We start from the raw sequence: 16,435 nt of genomic DNA, 5'->3' as shown, positions 1-16,435 counted from the left end.
GGACTACGGCTGGTTCCTGCCCAAGCTACGCTGATAGGGTGCAGGCCCTGTCAGTCAGCGCGGCAGGCAGCGGGGGAGGACGCGAGTGAGGTCGCAGCGGCCTTCCGATAGGTCGGCTCAGCCGTCACTCCACGATGACGCCACGCGAGCCCCCCCCCAATTCTCGTTGGCTGCTGCCTGCCCCTCGGCCGCCGTTACCGGGTGGGCGGTGATCGGCGGCGGAAGCGGAAGCCGGTGGCGCGGCCGCGGCGGGAGGGATGAAACGGGCTCCGGGGCGGCGGCGGCGGCTCCTGGGGGCGCTGGTGCTGCTGCTCCTGCCGCCGCCGCTGCTGGGGGGCGCAGGTGCGCGGGGCGGCGGCGGCGGGCGGGGGGGTCGGGATCCGGGCGGGGGGGGGGGGGGGGTCGGGATCCAGCCCGGGGTCGCTGCCCGACGGCGCCGTTCCCGGGTGGGCGGAGGGCCGGCCCCCCAGCCGCCTGAGGAGGCGCCGCGGCTGCGGCCGGTCGGCGCGGAGCGGGAAAGCGGGCTGGAAGCGGCGGCACCGACCGTGACCGGAGGGGCCGAGCCCCGCTGCCGCCTCCACCCTCCCAGCTCCCTCGGCCTCTCCCGCGCAGGCAGCCGCAGGGGGAGCTGCCCGGTGCCCGCTGAGGGACACCCCCTCCCCCCCCCGCCCCACGCAGTCCCGCTCCCGAGTGGAGCGGTGGGGAGGGGTCGAGGCGAACGCAGCCCCCCGCCCGGCTCTTCCCGGGCAGCCGGCCCTTGTTCTCCTGCGTCGCGGTGTTTCTCCGCCGGGCGAGCAGCCGCACAGCGTGGCTCTGTGCCCCCTGTGGGGGGAGCACGCTGCCCCCTTCGGGGAGCCCCAGCGAACAGCCCACCCACTCGCAGAGCGCTCCCCGGGGCTTCCGGCCTCCTGGGTGATGATGCGGCCCGCTGCTGTGGCAGAGGGTGCCGGAGGGACTGGGCTTGCAGCATCTCGCTGTCCGGATCTGCCGGTGTCGCTGGGCCTTCTGTGGGATTCGGGAGCCTCTTTCACCTCAGTGGGCGAGTTCGTGCAGGAGGCATGCTCCAGTTTAGTTTTCCCTGAGATGGGGATGGGTCTAGAATGAGGAGTTGAGCTGGAAAGGGGAGCAGGGGATGAGTCTGTGCTGTTTCTGACAGTCCCAGGAATGGGCTTGTCCCAGAAAAGAGCCAGACAGCATGTTCTGAGGAAAACGGAGGAAGGACTTTTATCTACTCAGAGCATGCTTAACTGGGGGAACTCCGGGCAAGGAAAGTGGACCCATGTGTTTTGGTGTCTGAAGCAGATGGGAACAGGGGCCTCGTGTTTGGTCTGCATTGCTGAATCCCTTTCCTCTGCTCTGTGTTGCACAGATGCCAGGGAGTCGGTGATCCCACTCCACGAGGGCCACACGTACCATCACTCAGCTTCTCACCACTTCTGCTACACCAACACCCGCGTCCCACAATGGCACGACATATGGACAAGGACACAGGTGAGAGGAGAAGGCAGGTCCTCAGAGGTCTGGCTGTGCTGAGCCCCTCCAGCAGCTGTGTCCATGTCCCTGTTTGCTTCTCTCCCCTGTACAGATCCGGGTCAATAGCAGCCGGATGATCCGAGTCACCCAGGTGGACAGCGAGGAGGAGCTGGAGGAGTTCAATGTGTGGAACATCATTTTCTCCTTCCTGAAGGAGAAGCTGAACGACACCAGCATCGATGTGGATCTCTACAGCAACAAAACCTGCCTGAAGGTTGAGCTGCTGGAGGCTGGCACGACGTACTGTGTCGTCCTCTTCCGACGTACGTCTGCTCTGTGGCAGGGGCTCTTGGGGTGGGAGGTGGGCCTGGGCTGCACCAGCGCTCTCAAGAGGCCAACGAGGATGTGACCAGGCAAGCTTATGGTTTGAGGGCCGGCAGGGCTCGTTCTTCCTTGGGAAGGAAAATGGGCCTGCAGAGGGAAGTGTGTCTTTGTCCACAGGATATAAAGTGGGGGAATTTGGGGCTCTTGGAGGTTTGCCTGGGATGCTGCCCTTTCTCTGTACTTGTGACCATGTGGCAGGCTGGAGCTTGACCTGGAGGGCACCATGCTGGGGTTCCTCTCAACCTGGATTCACTCTCTTTCCAGGCTTTGACCCTAAGCTGTTCCTGCTTTCCTTCCTGGGCCTGTTGTTGTTCTTCTGTGGCGACATGCTGAGCAGGTGAGTCACCTCCTTTCCCTGTGAGCTGGGGACAAGGAGGGTTGGGTGGGCAGTGTCTGGTTGGCTGTGCAGCCTGCAGGGGGTTGCTCCCAGCGGGTGTGTTGGCGCACAGTCATCCATGAGCTGTAAAACACCTTGTGCACATGCGGGATCTCTGCAGGAGCCAACTCTTCTACTACTCGGCTGGGATTAGTTTTGGCTTGCTGGCCTCCCTGCTCATCCTTGTCTACATGATGTCCAAGGTCATGCCCAAGGTGAGTGTCAAGCTGTCTGGAGTGAGAGACCTCGTAGCAGTAGCCCTTTCTACACTTATATGGGTATTCTGGTGAGAGTGCTGGAGTACGTGGCCTTGGGGTGCTGGGTTGTGGGTCTGGCTTTGCCATGGAGCAAGGCTTGGCAGCTGGGGGGAGGTAGCCATGGCTGCCTGCTTCCCTACTGCCTGTCTTGAATTTTCCATCTCCTTTCCTAGAAAAGTCCTGTTTACTTCCTGCTGGTAGGAGGCTGGTCCTTTTCCCTGTACCTGCTTCAGCTGATCTTCAAGAACCTACGCGAGATCTGCAAGTCCTACTGGCAGTACCTCCTAGGTAGGTGTGAGCCCTTCAGACTTGCCGGTTCACCAGTCTGCGTGTCTCCTACTGGAGCTGCAACATGCTGGTGGAAAATGCTGAGCCTTCCTGCCCCCCGGTTGCTGCAGACGCTGCCCTCGTGCTCCTGAGAGAGGTGGGCTCTGGCGTCAGGTTTAACTGCAGCCCTGGCAGATGCTGCTTAGCCAGCTCCTGTCAGCCAGGCTGAGCCCTCCAGTTTGTGCCTGCCCAATCCCTCTGCTCTCCCGCAGGCTACCTGCTGCTCGTGGGCATCGTGAGCTTTGGTGTGTGCTACAGGTATGGCCCGCTGGAGAACGAGCGCAGCATCAACCTCCTCTCCTGGGCCCTGCAGCTCTTGGGCCTGTTGCTGATGTACTCAGGCATCCAGATCCATCCCATCGCCTTGGCCTTGGTGGTCATCGCTGTCTGCACCAAGAACTTGGACTACCCCTTACAGTGGGCCTTTGCGGCCTACAGGTGAGGACCGCAAGCACCCCAGCTTCCTCCTGATTCCCAGCTGTTGTTGGGCCTGGGTGAGCTGCTGGATGGAGTCTGTGTTGCAGAACCAGGGCTTTTTCACTGGGGTTTGGGGCTGGAGTGGGTATACTGGGGGCGTTGTATTCCTTTTTCCCTGGGGTTTGTGCAGGACAGTGACCTGCTCCTCCTCGTGGTTGGGAGCCTCCCTCGGGGGCGAGGAGCAGAGGCTGGAGGGATACACTCTTCTCCCACCGCCAGCTCTGACCCAGCTGGGGGTCCTGCCCTGGCTGGGTGGGCAGTAACTGGTGCTGCTCCACTGGCAGGAGAATGCAGAGTGCCAGGCTCGGGCCAAGCCCCCGTCGTCTGCTGACGGAGGAGGAGTACCGGCTCCAGGGCGAGGTGGAGACGCACAAGGCCCTTGAGGAGCTTCGAAACCACTGCAGAAGCCCGGATTTCTCTGCCTGGACTGCAGTCTCCCGCATCCAGTCTCCCAAGAGGTATCATCCCCTGGCAGTGTGCTCCTGCATCTCTGTGTGCTTCTGAAAGCCTGGGGTCGCTCTGTGCTGTTGCCTCTGGCTTTAGAGATAGGGAGACAGAGGCACAGAAGGTCTGTGGTGTGTGGAAGCAGGGCGTGCTACAGGGAAAGGACAGATAACGCCCGGTCTCGGCACTGAAACGCTTCACTCCGGCTCCTTCTGTGCCAGGGCCTCACAGGAGGCCACCAGGCATGCGTGCACAACACACTTCTTCGTGGCTTCTTCCCAGGTTTGCTGACTTTGTGGGTGGTGCCTGTCATGTCACCCCCAATGAGGTCTCTGTCCATGAGCGGGAGTACGGCCTGGGTGTCATCTTCTTTGAGGACCAGCTCTTTGAGGAGGAGGAGGATGATGATGACTCCTTTGACAGGAATCACATGAGTTATTCCCTGAGCCATGTCCACATGGATGCCGATTGAGGTCAGCTGCCACAGACCCACAGAGGTGAGGGGCAGAACCGCTGCTGCTTTCCCACTGCCCTGACGCCTGCGGAGCGCAAAGCCCCATGTGGCGGGGAGAGCTGGTGTGTCTGCTCGCAGCAACCCCAATCCCACCCCAAAATGGGCTGCTGTGAACTCTGCAGCAGAGCCTGGTGGGAGGAGGACGAGGGGGACTCACACCTTCGTATTCCCCAGGCAGCTCCTGCCAGGCTAAGGTGCGAAAGCTTCTGTCAGCACTGCCCTGGGTGTTGGCAGGGGAGATGCAGGGAGCTGGTCCCAGCTGGGGACAGCAGGCCAGGCAAGGTCTGCGCTGCTGACAAGACGTGAGATGCTGGTCCTGCCTGAAGGTGGACTGGAGCCACCCTGCCTTTTGGTGTGGGTGCTTACGAGTTCCATGTCGTAGGGGCAGGGACCTCCTTCCCAGGCCTGGGCGCTGATCTGGCTCCCGCAAGCACCCTGAGCCCCGTTCCTCAGCACTGCTGCTGTGGCCAGCAGATGGGAGCTCTTCTTCCTCACCCCACTGCCTCTGGGCTGCCAGACACCCTGGCTCTGCTGGGAGCCTCTCTGCCTGCCGGGGTGGGGATGGAGCGAAAGTTCTGTCTTGCGTGCAGGTGCTGGTGAGGGTGACGTGCACGAGAGGAACTTTGGACCTGTCACACCGGTACCTGCGTGCTCAGCATCTGCCTGCTGCCAGGCCGCTGTGGGGAGGGAACAGGCAATGGGTGACCTGCTGCTCCTCCTCCTGCTGTTACCAAAGATGCCAGTGGGCTCCAGCTGGTTGGGCTGTGCCTCTGTCTTGGCTTAAATCCTGTGTGGATACCAAAAACCCCAGCACCTCCCTGATGGAGATGCAACTCTGTCGGCCCCTCCACGTGCATGTCACAGAGCTCAGGAGAAGACAGCCTTGAAGTCTGCTTGGTGCCCCATGTGCTCGCTCCGCTCCCCGCAGCTGCTGTGTTGTGGCAGAGGCTGTGCTCAGCCTCCCGCTCCCTGCACCTCCTGTCTGCCAGGCGGTCCCTGGGCTGAGGATGAGTGTGGATGTGCTTCCTCCTCCCTGCCTTGCTGGTGGTTAGGTGCTGGCAGCTCCCTGTCCCCTTGAAGCTGGTGCCCTGGGGATGGCCCTTCCTGCGTTCCTGCTCCCTGCGCTGGGGAAGAGGGCTCTGCCGATGGTCACTGGCCTTGCCAAAGCACAAAGCTGGAGGGGATGCCCCAATCTATGCAACTTTCTAAGCAATAAAGCTGCCCTCTGGCAGCCTTACTGCCCTGCGGCTGCTCTGCTGCCCTGGGGCCTGGGCTCCCACAGCCCGGCCCGTACCTCGCCCACGCTGCTGCCAGATTTTTTGCTGTTGGTTTGTTTCTGTCCCAGGTTTACTCCCCTGCCTTTGCTGCGCTTTCTTCCCTGCTCTGGTGTGAGCAGTCTCTGTTACTGTGTCCCTCCATGGTTACTGCGTGGTTAATGACTGATTATATTTTTAATAAAGATGTATTTTGTAGGTAATGAGCCTCATTGGTCTGTCCTGCCGTGACCCCAGGGCTCGCCCTCAGCTCTGGTGTGTCCTTTACTGTGGCTCATCCACCTGTGGGAGCTCGCTCTGCTGAGGATGGTGCTTGGGGGACAAAGAAAAGGCCCCTGGGTGATGGGTTCCCTGCGGCAGCCCCAGACCAAAGGCAGGACTGCCCGTGGCCACGAGTCTCTCACCCCGGCTGCAGTGTGGGCAGGTGTCTTCTCCCTGGGAGCAGCCCTGGGGGATCCTGGCTCTGCCAGCCCCTGTACCTTGCCCTGGTTTCCCGCAGCCCTGAGAGGAAGCTCCCTTTGTTTGCTTGGCTGCAAGTGACATTCTCTGCTTGTTCCTGCTACAAGCTGTTGGGCTGGGGAGGGGGGCACGGCAGCAGCCCAGCCAGGCTGGGACCCTGTGCAGGGCATGGGCTGGGGGCTGGTGGGCAGCCTGGGGCTTCTTCCCAGCTGGCTGATGAGCTTTGTGCCTCAGTTTCCCTGTCTGCGAGTGGGCGTGGTGCCCTGAGGGAGGTCCCTCTGGCCCTCCGCCCCTCCGTGGGCCGGGCGGGGCCAGCACCGGGTGCTGAGCTGGGCTGGGTTGATCCCTGCCGGCTCCCGGGCAGCCCCAGCTGAAGCCACTCCAGGAGCTGCTGCTGCTCTGTGATCAGAAGGTGAGTTGCAGACCCCTCTGCTCCCAGCCTAAAGCACCCGAGCCCCCCCACACCCTGGGGCTGGCCAGGGGCACCCTGTCTCCACAGCCCTGACCCCAGGGTACCCCCACCCCAGGAGACCTCCCAATCCATGGGGCATGGGGAGCTCTGAGACCTGGCACCATGGGGAAGACTGGGGTGAGCCCAGGGCTGCCCTGGAGCTGGAGCAGGGGTCTCTTGCTCTGGTTCCCACCCATGGGCACTCACCCTGGGGTCCCACACCTAGCAGCACGGGGGTCTCGGTGCTGGTGCCCTGTGCAGGGGGAGGCTGCAGGGACCCGCAGGAGGCTCTGCCATCTTGTCTGGAGGCTGCTGCCAGCGGAGCAGCTCCTGATGGAGCCATCTTCATTCCCCCGTTTGCCCCATCTTTCCCCACCTCCTCGCTCGTGAACTTTCCCTGGGCACCGATAAGTGGGGCTGGGTTTACAACCTGTGCCAGGGCTGTAAAGCGAGGGTGAAGGTCACCCCAGGGAATGCAGCTGCTCTGTAAAGATGGGTGAGGGATGGGTGGAGTGTGGGGGGAAAGCAGCACTGTTTCTCCTGAGAGCCCTTGGGTGCTGTTGGCTGCAGGGCTGTCAGGGGGACCTGGGCTCCCTCAGCCCTGAGCCTGTCCCTTCCCCACCCTGGCTGCCCCCTGCCAGGAAGCAGAGAGGAAGCAGAGGCTGAATTCATCCCTGCCCCAAGAATAGGATCCAGGTGTCCACGTTTCCTGGCCTGGCCCCTGCTTCCCCTGCAGCGGTGGGCAGGAGCACAGTGTCCGGCCCCTGCCCCAAGCCACCATCCCTACCACGGGGTCCTGGGCACCATGATGTCCTGGGAAGGAGTCTTCTGTGCCATCGTGGATGCGTGGCTGCCTTGCCCCTGATCCCCAGGGGCTGCCAGCCCCAGCACAGTGCCTGGGAGAGTGGGGCATGGCAGGGTCAGGGAGCAGCCAAGGTCCCAGCAGCAACCCGCTGTCCAAGGGCCACATCCTGCCCTGCCCTGTGCCAGGCTCAGCTGGTGCTTCAAGCCTTGCCATGTGTCTCAGTGGGTCCATGCCTACTGGGTGCCAGGGCACCCCGCTCTCCCTGGTGCCCTTCTGAGCCTCTAAGGGCAGGGGGCAGCTAGGGGCATAGGGGCTGCTGAGGACCGGGGGGGGGGGTTTGGGGAAGGGGCTGCATGTCCATAGCTGCAGCCCTCCCTCCACTCTGCCCCAGCTGCCCCGGAGCCGCCCAGCCATGGAAGCTGCCAACTCGCTGCTGGATGCCGCGGCAGTTGGGGACCTGGTGCTGCTGGACCCGCTGACTGAGGAGTCACTGCTCCACACCCTGCAGGAGCGCTTCCACCGCGGCGACATCTACGTGGGCACCGGGCCAGGGGCAGGGGGTCTGGGGCGGGGAGGGAGGGGGGTCTGGGATGGGGAGCAGCGTATGGTCTCTGGAGTGGGGAGCACCAGGATCGGGGCTGGGTCCTCCTGGCTTACACCCACACCATCCTGCTTACCCGCAGACGTACATCGGGAACGTGGTCATCTCGGTGAACCCCTACCGGTCCCTGCCCATCTACACCCCCGAGAAGGTCCAGGAGTACCACAACTGCAACTTCTTCGCTGTGAAGCCCCACATGTGAGCACAGGGAGCCCAGCAGCCCCAGGGTGCCCTCAGTCCCCCTGCACCCTGCCAAGGGCTTCACCCACAGGCGAGCCTGAGGCGTGGGGGTCTGGGAGAGTCTGCTCAGGGTGGCCTACAGCCACAGCATTTTCTGAAGCCCGTGGACTGCTCCAGCCCCCCTCTAACCCCTCCCCACCCCCAGCTATGCCATCGCCGACGATGCCTACCGCTCGCTGCGGGACCGGGACAGGGACCAGTGCATCCTCATCACTGGCGAGAGTGGGGCCGGCAAGACAGGTAGAACCAGGGCTGCTGCCGGGTGCTCACAGGGCTGTGAGGGGCTCAGGGGGCTGGCTGGTGGGCATTCATGGCCCCGACACCCACGGCATCTTGCTTGCAGAGGCCAGCAAGCTGGTGATGTCCTACGTGGCGGCTGTGTGCAGCAAAGGGGAGGAGGTGGACAAGGTGAAGGAGCAGCTCCTGCAGTCCAACCCCGTGCTGGAGGGTAAGCGCCTGGCACCCTGCGCCCATCCCAGGGCTCAGCACAGCCCCCCCGGACCAACGCTGTAACTCCGTCCTCCCCCCACAGCTTTTGGAAACGCCAAGACTGTCCGCAATGACAACTCCTCCCGATTCGTAAGTGACTGGGGAACCAGGGCGGTGGAGTCATGTCCCATGGGGAGCGGGGCCAGACCTTGCCAGGTCCACGTGGACCCTGATGGGGCTGGAGGCATGGCAGGGGACGGGGACGTGGACATGGGGAGCGGAGCTGCCATTCGCCGTGGGCTCCCCCTGCCCTGACCCCAGCCCTGTCCCTCAGGGCAAGTACATGGACGTCGAGTTCGACTTCAAGGGGGAGCCCCTGGGAGGGGTCATTAGCAACTGTGAGTACCGATCACCCATCCTGGGGGGTCCCACCTCACACGCACTGGTGACGCTGACCCCTGCCTGCAGACTTGCTGGAGAAATCCCGCATTGTCCGGCACGTGAAGGGCGAGAGGAACTTCCACATCTTCTACCAGCTCCTAGCCGGGGGCTCAGTGAAGCAGCTCCGTAGGTCCAGACCGCCCAGCACAGGGGGTCAGGGGGGGACCAGGGGCCTGGGGGGGGCCATAGCTGAGCTGCCTCCTCCCTGCCACCCCCCAGAGCAGCTGAAGCTCCGCCAGGACTGCCGGCACTACAGCTACCTGAACCGGGAGAGCTCTGGCCTGCCCGGCATGGATGATGCGGCCAACTTCCATGCCACGCAGGTACCACTGGCCAGGACCTGGGGAGCAGGGAAGCCATGACGTGCCCCCCCCCCCCCAAAACCAGCCTGGGGCCAACCCCATCCCCCTGAGCTGCCTGTGCCCATCCCCAGGATGCCATGAGGATCATCGGCTTCTCACCCGCCGAGGTGATGGCGCTGCTGGAGGTGACAGCAGTGGTGCTCAAGCTGGGCAACGTGCAGCTGAGCAGCAGCTACCAGGCCAGCGGGATGGAGGCCTGCAGCATCGCTGAACCGCAGGGTAAGTGCAGGGATGGGGATGGGCCTGGGGCGGGATGGTGGGGGAGGCTCTTCCCCCCTCCCCGCTCGGCCCTGGCACCGCTGCCTCCCTGCACAGAGCTGCAGGAGATCTGCGAGCTGATCGGGCTGGACCCCAGCAGGCTGGAGCGGGCGCTGTGCTCCCGCACAGTGAAGGCACGGGACGAGATGGTGCTAACCACCCTCAGCGTCCCCCAGGTGAGCGGGACCATCCCCTGCCCATGGGCTGATGGCCGGCAGCCCCCCAGGAGCCAGCGTGAGCCCCTCACCCCTCTTCCCAGGGCTACTACGGCCGGGACGCGCTGGCCAAGAACATCTACAGCCGCCTCTTCGACTGGCTGGTGAACCGCATCAACGCCAGCATCCAGGTGAGTGCCCAGGATGACAGGCACTGGCCCCCCCATCCAGGATGGGACCCTGGACCCCCACCCCACACAGGACCAGGACACAGCTCAGCACCCCGCTGTCTCCCCAGGTGAAGCCAGGCAAGCAGAGGAAGGTGATGGGTGTCCTGGATATCTACGGCTTTGAGATCTTCCAGGTGAGCGCAGAGCCCACCTGGCCCCATCCTGCTGCTGGGGGGTCCGGGGCAGCGGGTGGGACATGTGGCAGGGCTGGGGGCTTGGGCGCAACCTGCCACACAGGACCCTTCTCTTGCAGGACAACAGCTTTGAGCAGTTCATCATCAACTACTGCAACGAGAAGCTGCAGCAGATCTTCATCCTGATGACCCTGAAGGAGGAGCAGGAGGAATATGTCCGAGAGGTACCCCCGGCCCATGCCGGTCAGACTGGATGCAGCTCTTCTACCCATGCCAGAGCACGGCCCCTGAGGAGTCTTGGCCCCCCGAGGATGGGGAAGTGCCGGAGACAGCTCCATGGCACATCCCTCCCTCGCCCCGCTCCCTGCCGGGAATAGATTCAATAGCAGGAAGGCAGGGAGGGATTCGGGATCCCTGTCCCCGTGGCCGGACGTCCGGTTCCTGCCCCACAATAGCTAGGGGGGTTGTCTGTGGGGCAGGGTCTGGGTGGTCCATGTGACGTGTGGCTGGAAGGTCTGTGCATCTGACCCCCGTCTGTTCCTAGGGCATCCAGTGGACCCCAGTGGAGTTTTTTGACAACAGCATCATCTGCAACTTGATCGAGAACGTGAGTTGCCCCCCAGTGCCGGGGTCCCAGGTTGGGGTCCCAACTCCCCTCCATCACACCTGGCACAAGTTCGGGATGAGCAGAGCCTGGAGCAGCCCCACTTCGATGGAGCTGCTGCTCAGGGCCGGGGCCGTTTTGGGGTGACGCTGTCTATCACGGCACAGAGCAAGTGCGGGATCCTGGCCATGCTGGACGAGGAGTGCCTACGGCCCGGTGTGGTCAATGAGGACACCTTCCTCACCAAGCTGAACCAGCTCTTTGCCACCCACAAGCACTACGAGAGCAAGGAGACACAGAACGCCCGGCGCATCATGGACGCCAGCTTGCCGCCACAATGCTTCCGCATCCACCACTACGCTGGCAAGGTCTGCCAGCGGCCACGGGCACCCACCGGCACCCACAGCCCCGGCCCCAACAGGGGAAGCCAGGACCCCTGGGTCCATTTCCCAGCTTTGCATGGGAGCTGTGGGGCTGGACTGGGAAAGGGGTCAGAGGCACTGAACCATATCCCACTCTCTCCCTCCTCCCTCCCCGAACGCGGCCCCCCCCATGCACCCCGCTGAGCGCTGACCCCGCTCCTGCGCCCAGGTGACCTACAACGTGATGGGCTTCATCGAGAAGAACAACGACCTGCTCTTCCGTGACCTCTCGCAGGCCATGTGGGCTGCCCAGCACGCGCTGCTGCGCTCCCTCTTCCCCGAGGGAGACCCCCAGAAGGTCTCCCTCAAGCTGCCCCCCACCGCCGGCTTCCAGTTCAAGGCCTCGGTGGCGACGCTGATGAAGAACCTCTACTCCAAGAACCCCAACTACATCAGGTACCGGCCCTGGGGGGACCCCCGACCCCAGCCCTGGTGCCAGTGGGACCCCCCACCCCCCTCTCAGCCCACTGCTGCTCCCTCCAGGTGCATCAAGCCCAACGAGACCAAAACAGCAATGCTCTTCACACCGGAGCTGGTGCTGGCGCAGATCCGGTACCTGGGGCTGATGGAGAACGTGCGGGTGCGGCGGGCAGGCTATGCCTTCCGCCAGCTCTACGGCCCCTTCCTGGAGCGCTACAAGATGCTCAGCCCCCAGACCTGGCCCCGCTGGGCTGGCAGCGACAGGTACGGGGCTGGGACAGACCGTGGGCGCATCTGGCAGCCCCCTCCCCGGTTCAGGGGCTGCAGGGCTGTGACCGGCCTTGTCTCCCACCACGGTGCAGGGATGGAGCCGAGGTGCTGCTGGCAGAGCTGGCATTCCCCCCCGAGGAGCTGGCGTTCGGCCACACCAAGATCTTCATCCGCTCACCACGCACCGTGAGTCCAGGGATGGGAGAGCGGGGGCACGGGGGTGACCCTGCTATGGGGCAGTTGGGCTGCCAGGTGGGGCAGGGTCTGACCTTCTCAGAGCAGGTGCCAGCCCCACGGGTCCCCTTGCCCCGCCGGCAGCCCTGAGCCCATCCCAGGGGCTCCTGGGTGATGCCGCAGCCCCCGGAGGTTGCTCCCGGCCGGGGGTCCCTGTCCCCGCTTGGCGCCCCAGCGCTCACCCTGGCTGTCCCCAGCTCTTTGACCTGGAGAGGCAGCGCCAGGAGCGTGTGGTCCAGCTTGCCACCCTGATCCAGAAGATGTTTCGGGGCTGGCGGTGCCGAATGCATTACCAGCGGATGCGCAAGAGCCAGATCATCATCTCCGCCTGGTTCCGGGGCCACATGGTGAGAAAGGAGCAGGGGATCCTGGCTGCACTTCCCCTGCCCCATCCCTCACCCCCTGGGCAGGGCCCCCTGGCTCTCCCAAGCCCCCTGGCTCACCCCAGCTCTCCCCACCACAGCAAAAGAACAAGTACAAGCAGATGAAGCGGTCGGCGCTGATCATCCAGGCGCACGTGCGGGGTTGGAAGGTGAGGGCTGGGCACCCCACGGCTGTTGGCCGGGGCCGGCAGGTCTCCTAGTGCGGGCAGCATGGGCAGCGGGGTGGGGGGTGCGTGGCAGGGAGGGGCTGGGGGCTCCGACTCATCTCCTCTCCCCATCTTCTGTCCTTCTCTCCTGCCTCTCTCCGGCTCGCTCCCTATCTGTGTTGGTCTTTCCCTGCCTTGGGCTCCCCGGGCTCTCACCCCTCGCAGTCTCGCCGGCTCCTCCGGGAGCTGAAGTTCCAGCGCCACCGTCACGCGGCTGCCGCCACCATCGCCGCTTACTGGAGAGGGTACCAGGTAACGGGGCCAGCCCGGCTGCGGGGCCCTGCGCGCTGCCTCTGTCCTGCTGTCCACACCGCTGTGTCCAGGGCTGTCTGTCTGTCTGCCCACCCTGGCTCCTGCCCACCCTGTCAGGCTGGAGCAGCTGTCCTCTCCGCTGGGGCCGGACGGGGGGGGACGGGGACACCGGGGTCCCATGGGGGGTGGCAATGGGAGGGTGGTGAGGTCCCACGTCCCCACCGCTGCCGCCACTGATGGCTGTCTCCGGCAGGTCCGCAGGGCATACAGGAGGTATTTCCGTGCTGGGGCCAGCGCCCGCCTGGCCAACTTCATCTACCGGCGGCTGGTGAGCGGGGCCAGAGGGGAGAGGGGGCACGGCACCTTCCAGCCCCCCATCCCTGGGGCTGGACCGGGGACTCTCCTGACCCCCTGCTGCGTTGCCACTTCCAGGTGCAGAAGTTCCTGGTGAGCCTGGGAAGGAACCTCCCGCCACTGGTGGTGACGGACCGGACCTGGCCCCCTGCGCCATACAAGTTCCTGGCTGACGCCAACCAGGAGCTGAGGAGCATCTTCTACCACTGGAAGGTGGGAGCAGGGGGCGGGGAGGTGGGGGGGCTCCGGTTGGGACCTTGTGTTCTTCCATGCCAGCTCTTGCCTGGGGGTCTTGAGCAGCACCGAATCACCTCCTCCCTCGGCAGTGCAAGAAGTACCGGGAGCAGCTGACGCCGCAGCGCAGGGCTCTGCTGCAGGCCAAGCTCTGCGCCAGCGAGCTCTTCAAGGACAAGAAGACGCTCTACTCCAAAAGGTGCCAGGGCTGGGGGCTGCCGGGGCAGCGGGCGGGTGCATGGGGCAGCTCCGGCTGATGGTCTCCATCCCCAGCCTGCAGCAGCCCTTCCAAGGCGAGTACCTGGGGCTGACGCAGAACCCCAAGTACCAGAAGCTCCATGCCGTGGCCAAGGACAAGCTGGTGATGGCCGACACCGTGAGGAAGGTGAACAGAGCCAGTGGCAAGGTGAGCCCCCTCCCTGTCCCCACCGCACCAGGAGGGTGTGCGGGGCCATGCTGACCCCCCCCTGCCCGCAGACGGTCCCGCGCCTGCTGCTGCTCACCACCGAGCACCTGGTCCTGGCCGACCCCAAGGCCGCCCAGCCCAAGACCGTGCTCAGCCTGGGTGACATCCGCAGCGTCTCCGTCACCCGCTTCTCTGATGGCTTCCTGGCCCTGCACCTCAAGGAGGTACCCGGGAAGGGGCATCCCTGGGGGCTCAGGGGGTCCCTGGTGGGACTGACACCCCCTGCTCCCCACAGACCTCCACGGGGGGAGCCAAGGGCGACTTCTTGCTTGTCAGCGACCACCTCATCGAGCTCATCACCCGCCTGCACCAGACCCTCATGGACACCACTGCCCAGGCCCTGCCCCTGCACATCACCGACCAGTACGGGTGGGGTGGGGGGTGGAGCTACCAAGGGTGGGCCCTGCAGGGCGGAGCAAGACTTGCAGGGGTGGACCTTGCAGGGCGGGGCAGGGTGGTGTCTGGGGTGGAGCTCACAAGGGTGGGGTAGGACGGGGTGAGGCTTGTGGGGGTGGAGCTTGCAAGGGTGGGGTCCACAGGGTGGGGCATCAGCTGTGGCAGGCAGCCTCAGAGAGGTGGATGAAAGGAAGGCAGCTCAGTGGGCAGGAGGTGGGGCGGGGCTGGGCATGTCCCCACCTCACCCCACCCCTCCAGCCTGCCCCCCTCCCTCCCCCCAGGTTCTCCACCCGCTTCCAGAAGGGCGATGTGGCCGTCACCGTGGTGGAGTCGGCCAAGGTGGACAGCAACGTCCCCGTCTGCAAGAAGCGGGGCAGCCACAAGATGGAGGTCCTGGTCCACTGAGGGAACCGCCATCCCCTGCCAGGACCCCCACCCACGCACCGGCACCCCCACCCACCCCCTTTGTGTCATCCCCCTGCCTGGCTGGGTCCTTGCACCACCCAGGAATTGCTGCAAACTCATTAAACAGATGCTCTGGTGTCAGTACGCGGGTGGCGTTGCAGCAGGTACCCCCGTTACAGGCAAGGCAGGGAGACCCAGTCGTGCCGAAGCCCCAGGACATGGCGTGGCAGGGCGGGGGCAGAGCCTGGCGCCAGGAATGGAGCCCCCCCACTCTGGCCCCCCGCCTTTCCTGCCGCCTGATTGCGGCCAGCGCTCCGCTCAACAGTGATTGGAAAGGCCCCAAATTGCAGCCACTTTTCCCATTAAATGGGAAAGCAGCTCGCTCTGCTGCAGAGGCAATTTCTGGGTGGCCGCGGGTGGCTGGCACGTGAGGTCCTCAGCACCTGCCTGCCTGCACTGGCTGTCCCTGTCTCCCCCCACCCTGCTGCAGGACCCCCTGTGCAGGACACTCCCCGCCGCACCCCCACCTCACCCAGCTGCGCCCCTGCACCAGCAGCCCTCCCCAGTCTAGCACTGCGGCTCCTGGGCTGGCGCTGGAGCTGCATTTGGGGACCGGGGCTGCAGCCCGGAGCAGAGCAGGGGGACAGAGAGGAGCTACCACACGGCCCCAGTGCGACCACTGCAGCCCAGGTCTTGCAGGACCCCCACCAGTCCTGCAGCCCCCAGGAGCCGGGGTCCCCACACAGCTCCCACAGCAGCCACCCCCCTTGCTGCCTTTTCTCTCCTGTGCTCTTCAAGCTCTCGGAGACTTTTTTTTTTTTTTCTTGTCCCCACACGTCACTCGCATTACCTTCAGGAGCTGACAACTCCCCATCACATCAGCATCAGCACCAGCTCCCAGGTGGGCCCTGGAGCATCAATGCGGTTTGTCGTGCACGGGGGGGGATGACATCTAGGCACGCGTGCCAGGGCACTTGGGCAGCGTGTGCAGCCGGGGGGGCATGTGCATGTGCGCGGGGGCACTTGATGGCATTGACATGCCCCGGCTCCAAGGGCTCCCCCCGCTTCCCGCCGCGGGCTGTGTCACGTCCCAGCGCAGGGACCTTCCTGCCCGTGTGTGGCGAGGGGCGAAAGCCGTAAACAAGCCTGCCGCAGCCCGGGGCACCGCAGCTCTTCGCGGCTGCGTCGCACTTGGCACCACACAAGTAGGTGTTATTAATTAATTAGGCCGTCTCTGGCCAGGCTCCGATTTAATTAACATCCCCGGCACTGCAGATGCTGCCCTGCCCCGGGCTGCGCTGCCACGTGAGCTGCCACTGCTGGGCCACCTTCCCGTGGGGCTGCCGCAGCTGCCAGCGCAGCCACCTGTTGCTCAGGCTGAAGTTGGCGGCTCTCGCTCGTTGGCCTGTGTGCTCCCCCTTCCCTCGCATCCCTCCGGTTCCCCCCAACTTTTCCTCCCCATCTTCCATCTCTGCACACCCCAGCCTCCTGGCTGGGGCGAGGGCGCAGAGGCACTTGGGGTGGCTGGGGATGGGGGGGGCATCGGGATGCAGGATCAAGCCCAGGCTCCCAGGAGGCCAAGTTGGGCTGGGGCCATGGGGGGCTGGCACTGGTGGTTCTGGCCCCATCTGGGTCACAGAGGGGTCTAGGGAAAGAGGCATGTGGGGCTGGACCTGGGGCTGCCGGGGCCCATCAGAG

At 64.6% G+C, this 16,435-nt stretch overlaps 2 protein-coding genes across 4 annotated transcripts; both read left to right on the top strand.

Annotated features, from left to right (window-relative positions):
- The first annotated feature begins 170 nt into the window (after positions 1-170).
- On the top strand, positions 171-5,729 carry NEMP1 (nuclear envelope integral membrane protein 1). 3 transcript variants are annotated; one of them, XM_069806460.1, is made up of 10 exons: positions 171-342; positions 1,370-1,491; positions 1,586-1,796; positions 2,122-2,194; positions 2,355-2,448; positions 2,664-2,778; positions 3,030-3,255; positions 3,579-3,752; positions 4,021-4,211; positions 4,843-5,729. In XM_069806460.1, exons 1-9 carry the CDS (start codon positions 258-260, stop codon positions 4,208-4,210), a joined length of 1,290 nt encoding a protein of 429 aa, XP_069662561.1. In that variant the 5' UTR covers positions 171-257; the 3' UTR covers position 4,211; positions 4,843-5,729. The 3 variants fall into 3 exon arrangements, with proteins under 3 accessions (XP_069662561.1, XP_069662559.1, XP_069662558.1); XM_069806458.1 differs by lacking the exon at positions 4,843-5,729 and adding an exon at positions 4,427-4,836 and having other exon boundaries at positions 173-342; positions 4,021-4,235; XM_069806457.1 differs by having other exon boundaries at positions 175-342; positions 4,021-4,235.
- Positions 5,730-7,402: 1,673 nt separating this feature from the next.
- On the top strand, positions 7,403-14,861 carry MYO1A (myosin IA). The gene is made up of 28 exons (XM_069806456.1): positions 7,403-7,776; positions 7,925-8,040; positions 8,228-8,322; positions 8,426-8,530; positions 8,615-8,661; positions 8,846-8,909; positions 8,980-9,078; positions 9,172-9,275; positions 9,386-9,533; positions 9,630-9,748; positions 9,832-9,918; positions 10,026-10,091; positions 10,211-10,315; positions 10,636-10,698; positions 10,863-11,063; positions 11,287-11,513; positions 11,601-11,801; positions 11,900-11,993; positions 12,239-12,388; positions 12,505-12,573; positions 12,796-12,882; positions 13,136-13,210; positions 13,315-13,449; positions 13,563-13,669; positions 13,744-13,876; positions 13,948-14,100; positions 14,172-14,299; positions 14,614-14,861. Exons 1-28 carry the CDS (start codon positions 7,654-7,656, stop codon positions 14,735-14,737), a joined length of 3,225 nt encoding a protein of 1,074 aa, XP_069662557.1. The 5' UTR covers positions 7,403-7,653; the 3' UTR covers positions 14,738-14,861.
- Positions 14,862-16,435: the final 1,574 nt, after the last annotated feature.

Source organism: Haliaeetus albicilla, chromosome 18, assembly GCF_947461875.1.
Source record: "Haliaeetus albicilla chromosome 18, bHalAlb1.1, whole genome shotgun sequence".
Lineage (NCBI taxonomy): Eukaryota > Metazoa > Chordata > Aves > Accipitriformes > Accipitridae > Haliaeetus > Haliaeetus albicilla.
The sequence above is the reverse complement of the archived record's forward strand: the minus strand, read 5'-3'. Positions and strand labels throughout refer to the sequence as shown.

Bases quoted from the DNA above. Each gene is read 5' to 3' on its own strand.
- NEMP1 (XM_069806460.1), top strand. From the start codon at position 258: ATGAAACGGGCTCCGGGGCGGCGGCGGCGGCTCCTGGGGGCGCTGGTG. The intron at 1,492-1,585 runs GTGAGAGGAGAA...TCCCCTGTACAG, and splicing joins ACATATGGACAAGGACACAG to ATCCGGGTCAATAGCAGCCG. The intron at 1,797-2,121 runs GTACGTCTGCTC...CTCTCTTTCCAG, and splicing joins CTGTGTCGTCCTCTTCCGAC to GCTTTGACCCTAAGCTGTTC.
- MYO1A (XM_069806456.1), top strand. From the start codon at position 7,654: ATGGAAGCTGCCAACTCGCTGCTGGATGCCGCGGCAGTTGGGGACCTG. The intron at 9,079-9,171 runs GTAGGTCCAGAC...GCCACCCCCCAG, and splicing joins GGGCTCAGTGAAGCAGCTCC to AGCAGCTGAAGCTCCGCCAG. The intron at 13,450-13,562 runs GTGGGAGCAGGG...CTCCCTCGGCAG, and splicing joins GCATCTTCTACCACTGGAAG to TGCAAGAAGTACCGGGAGCA.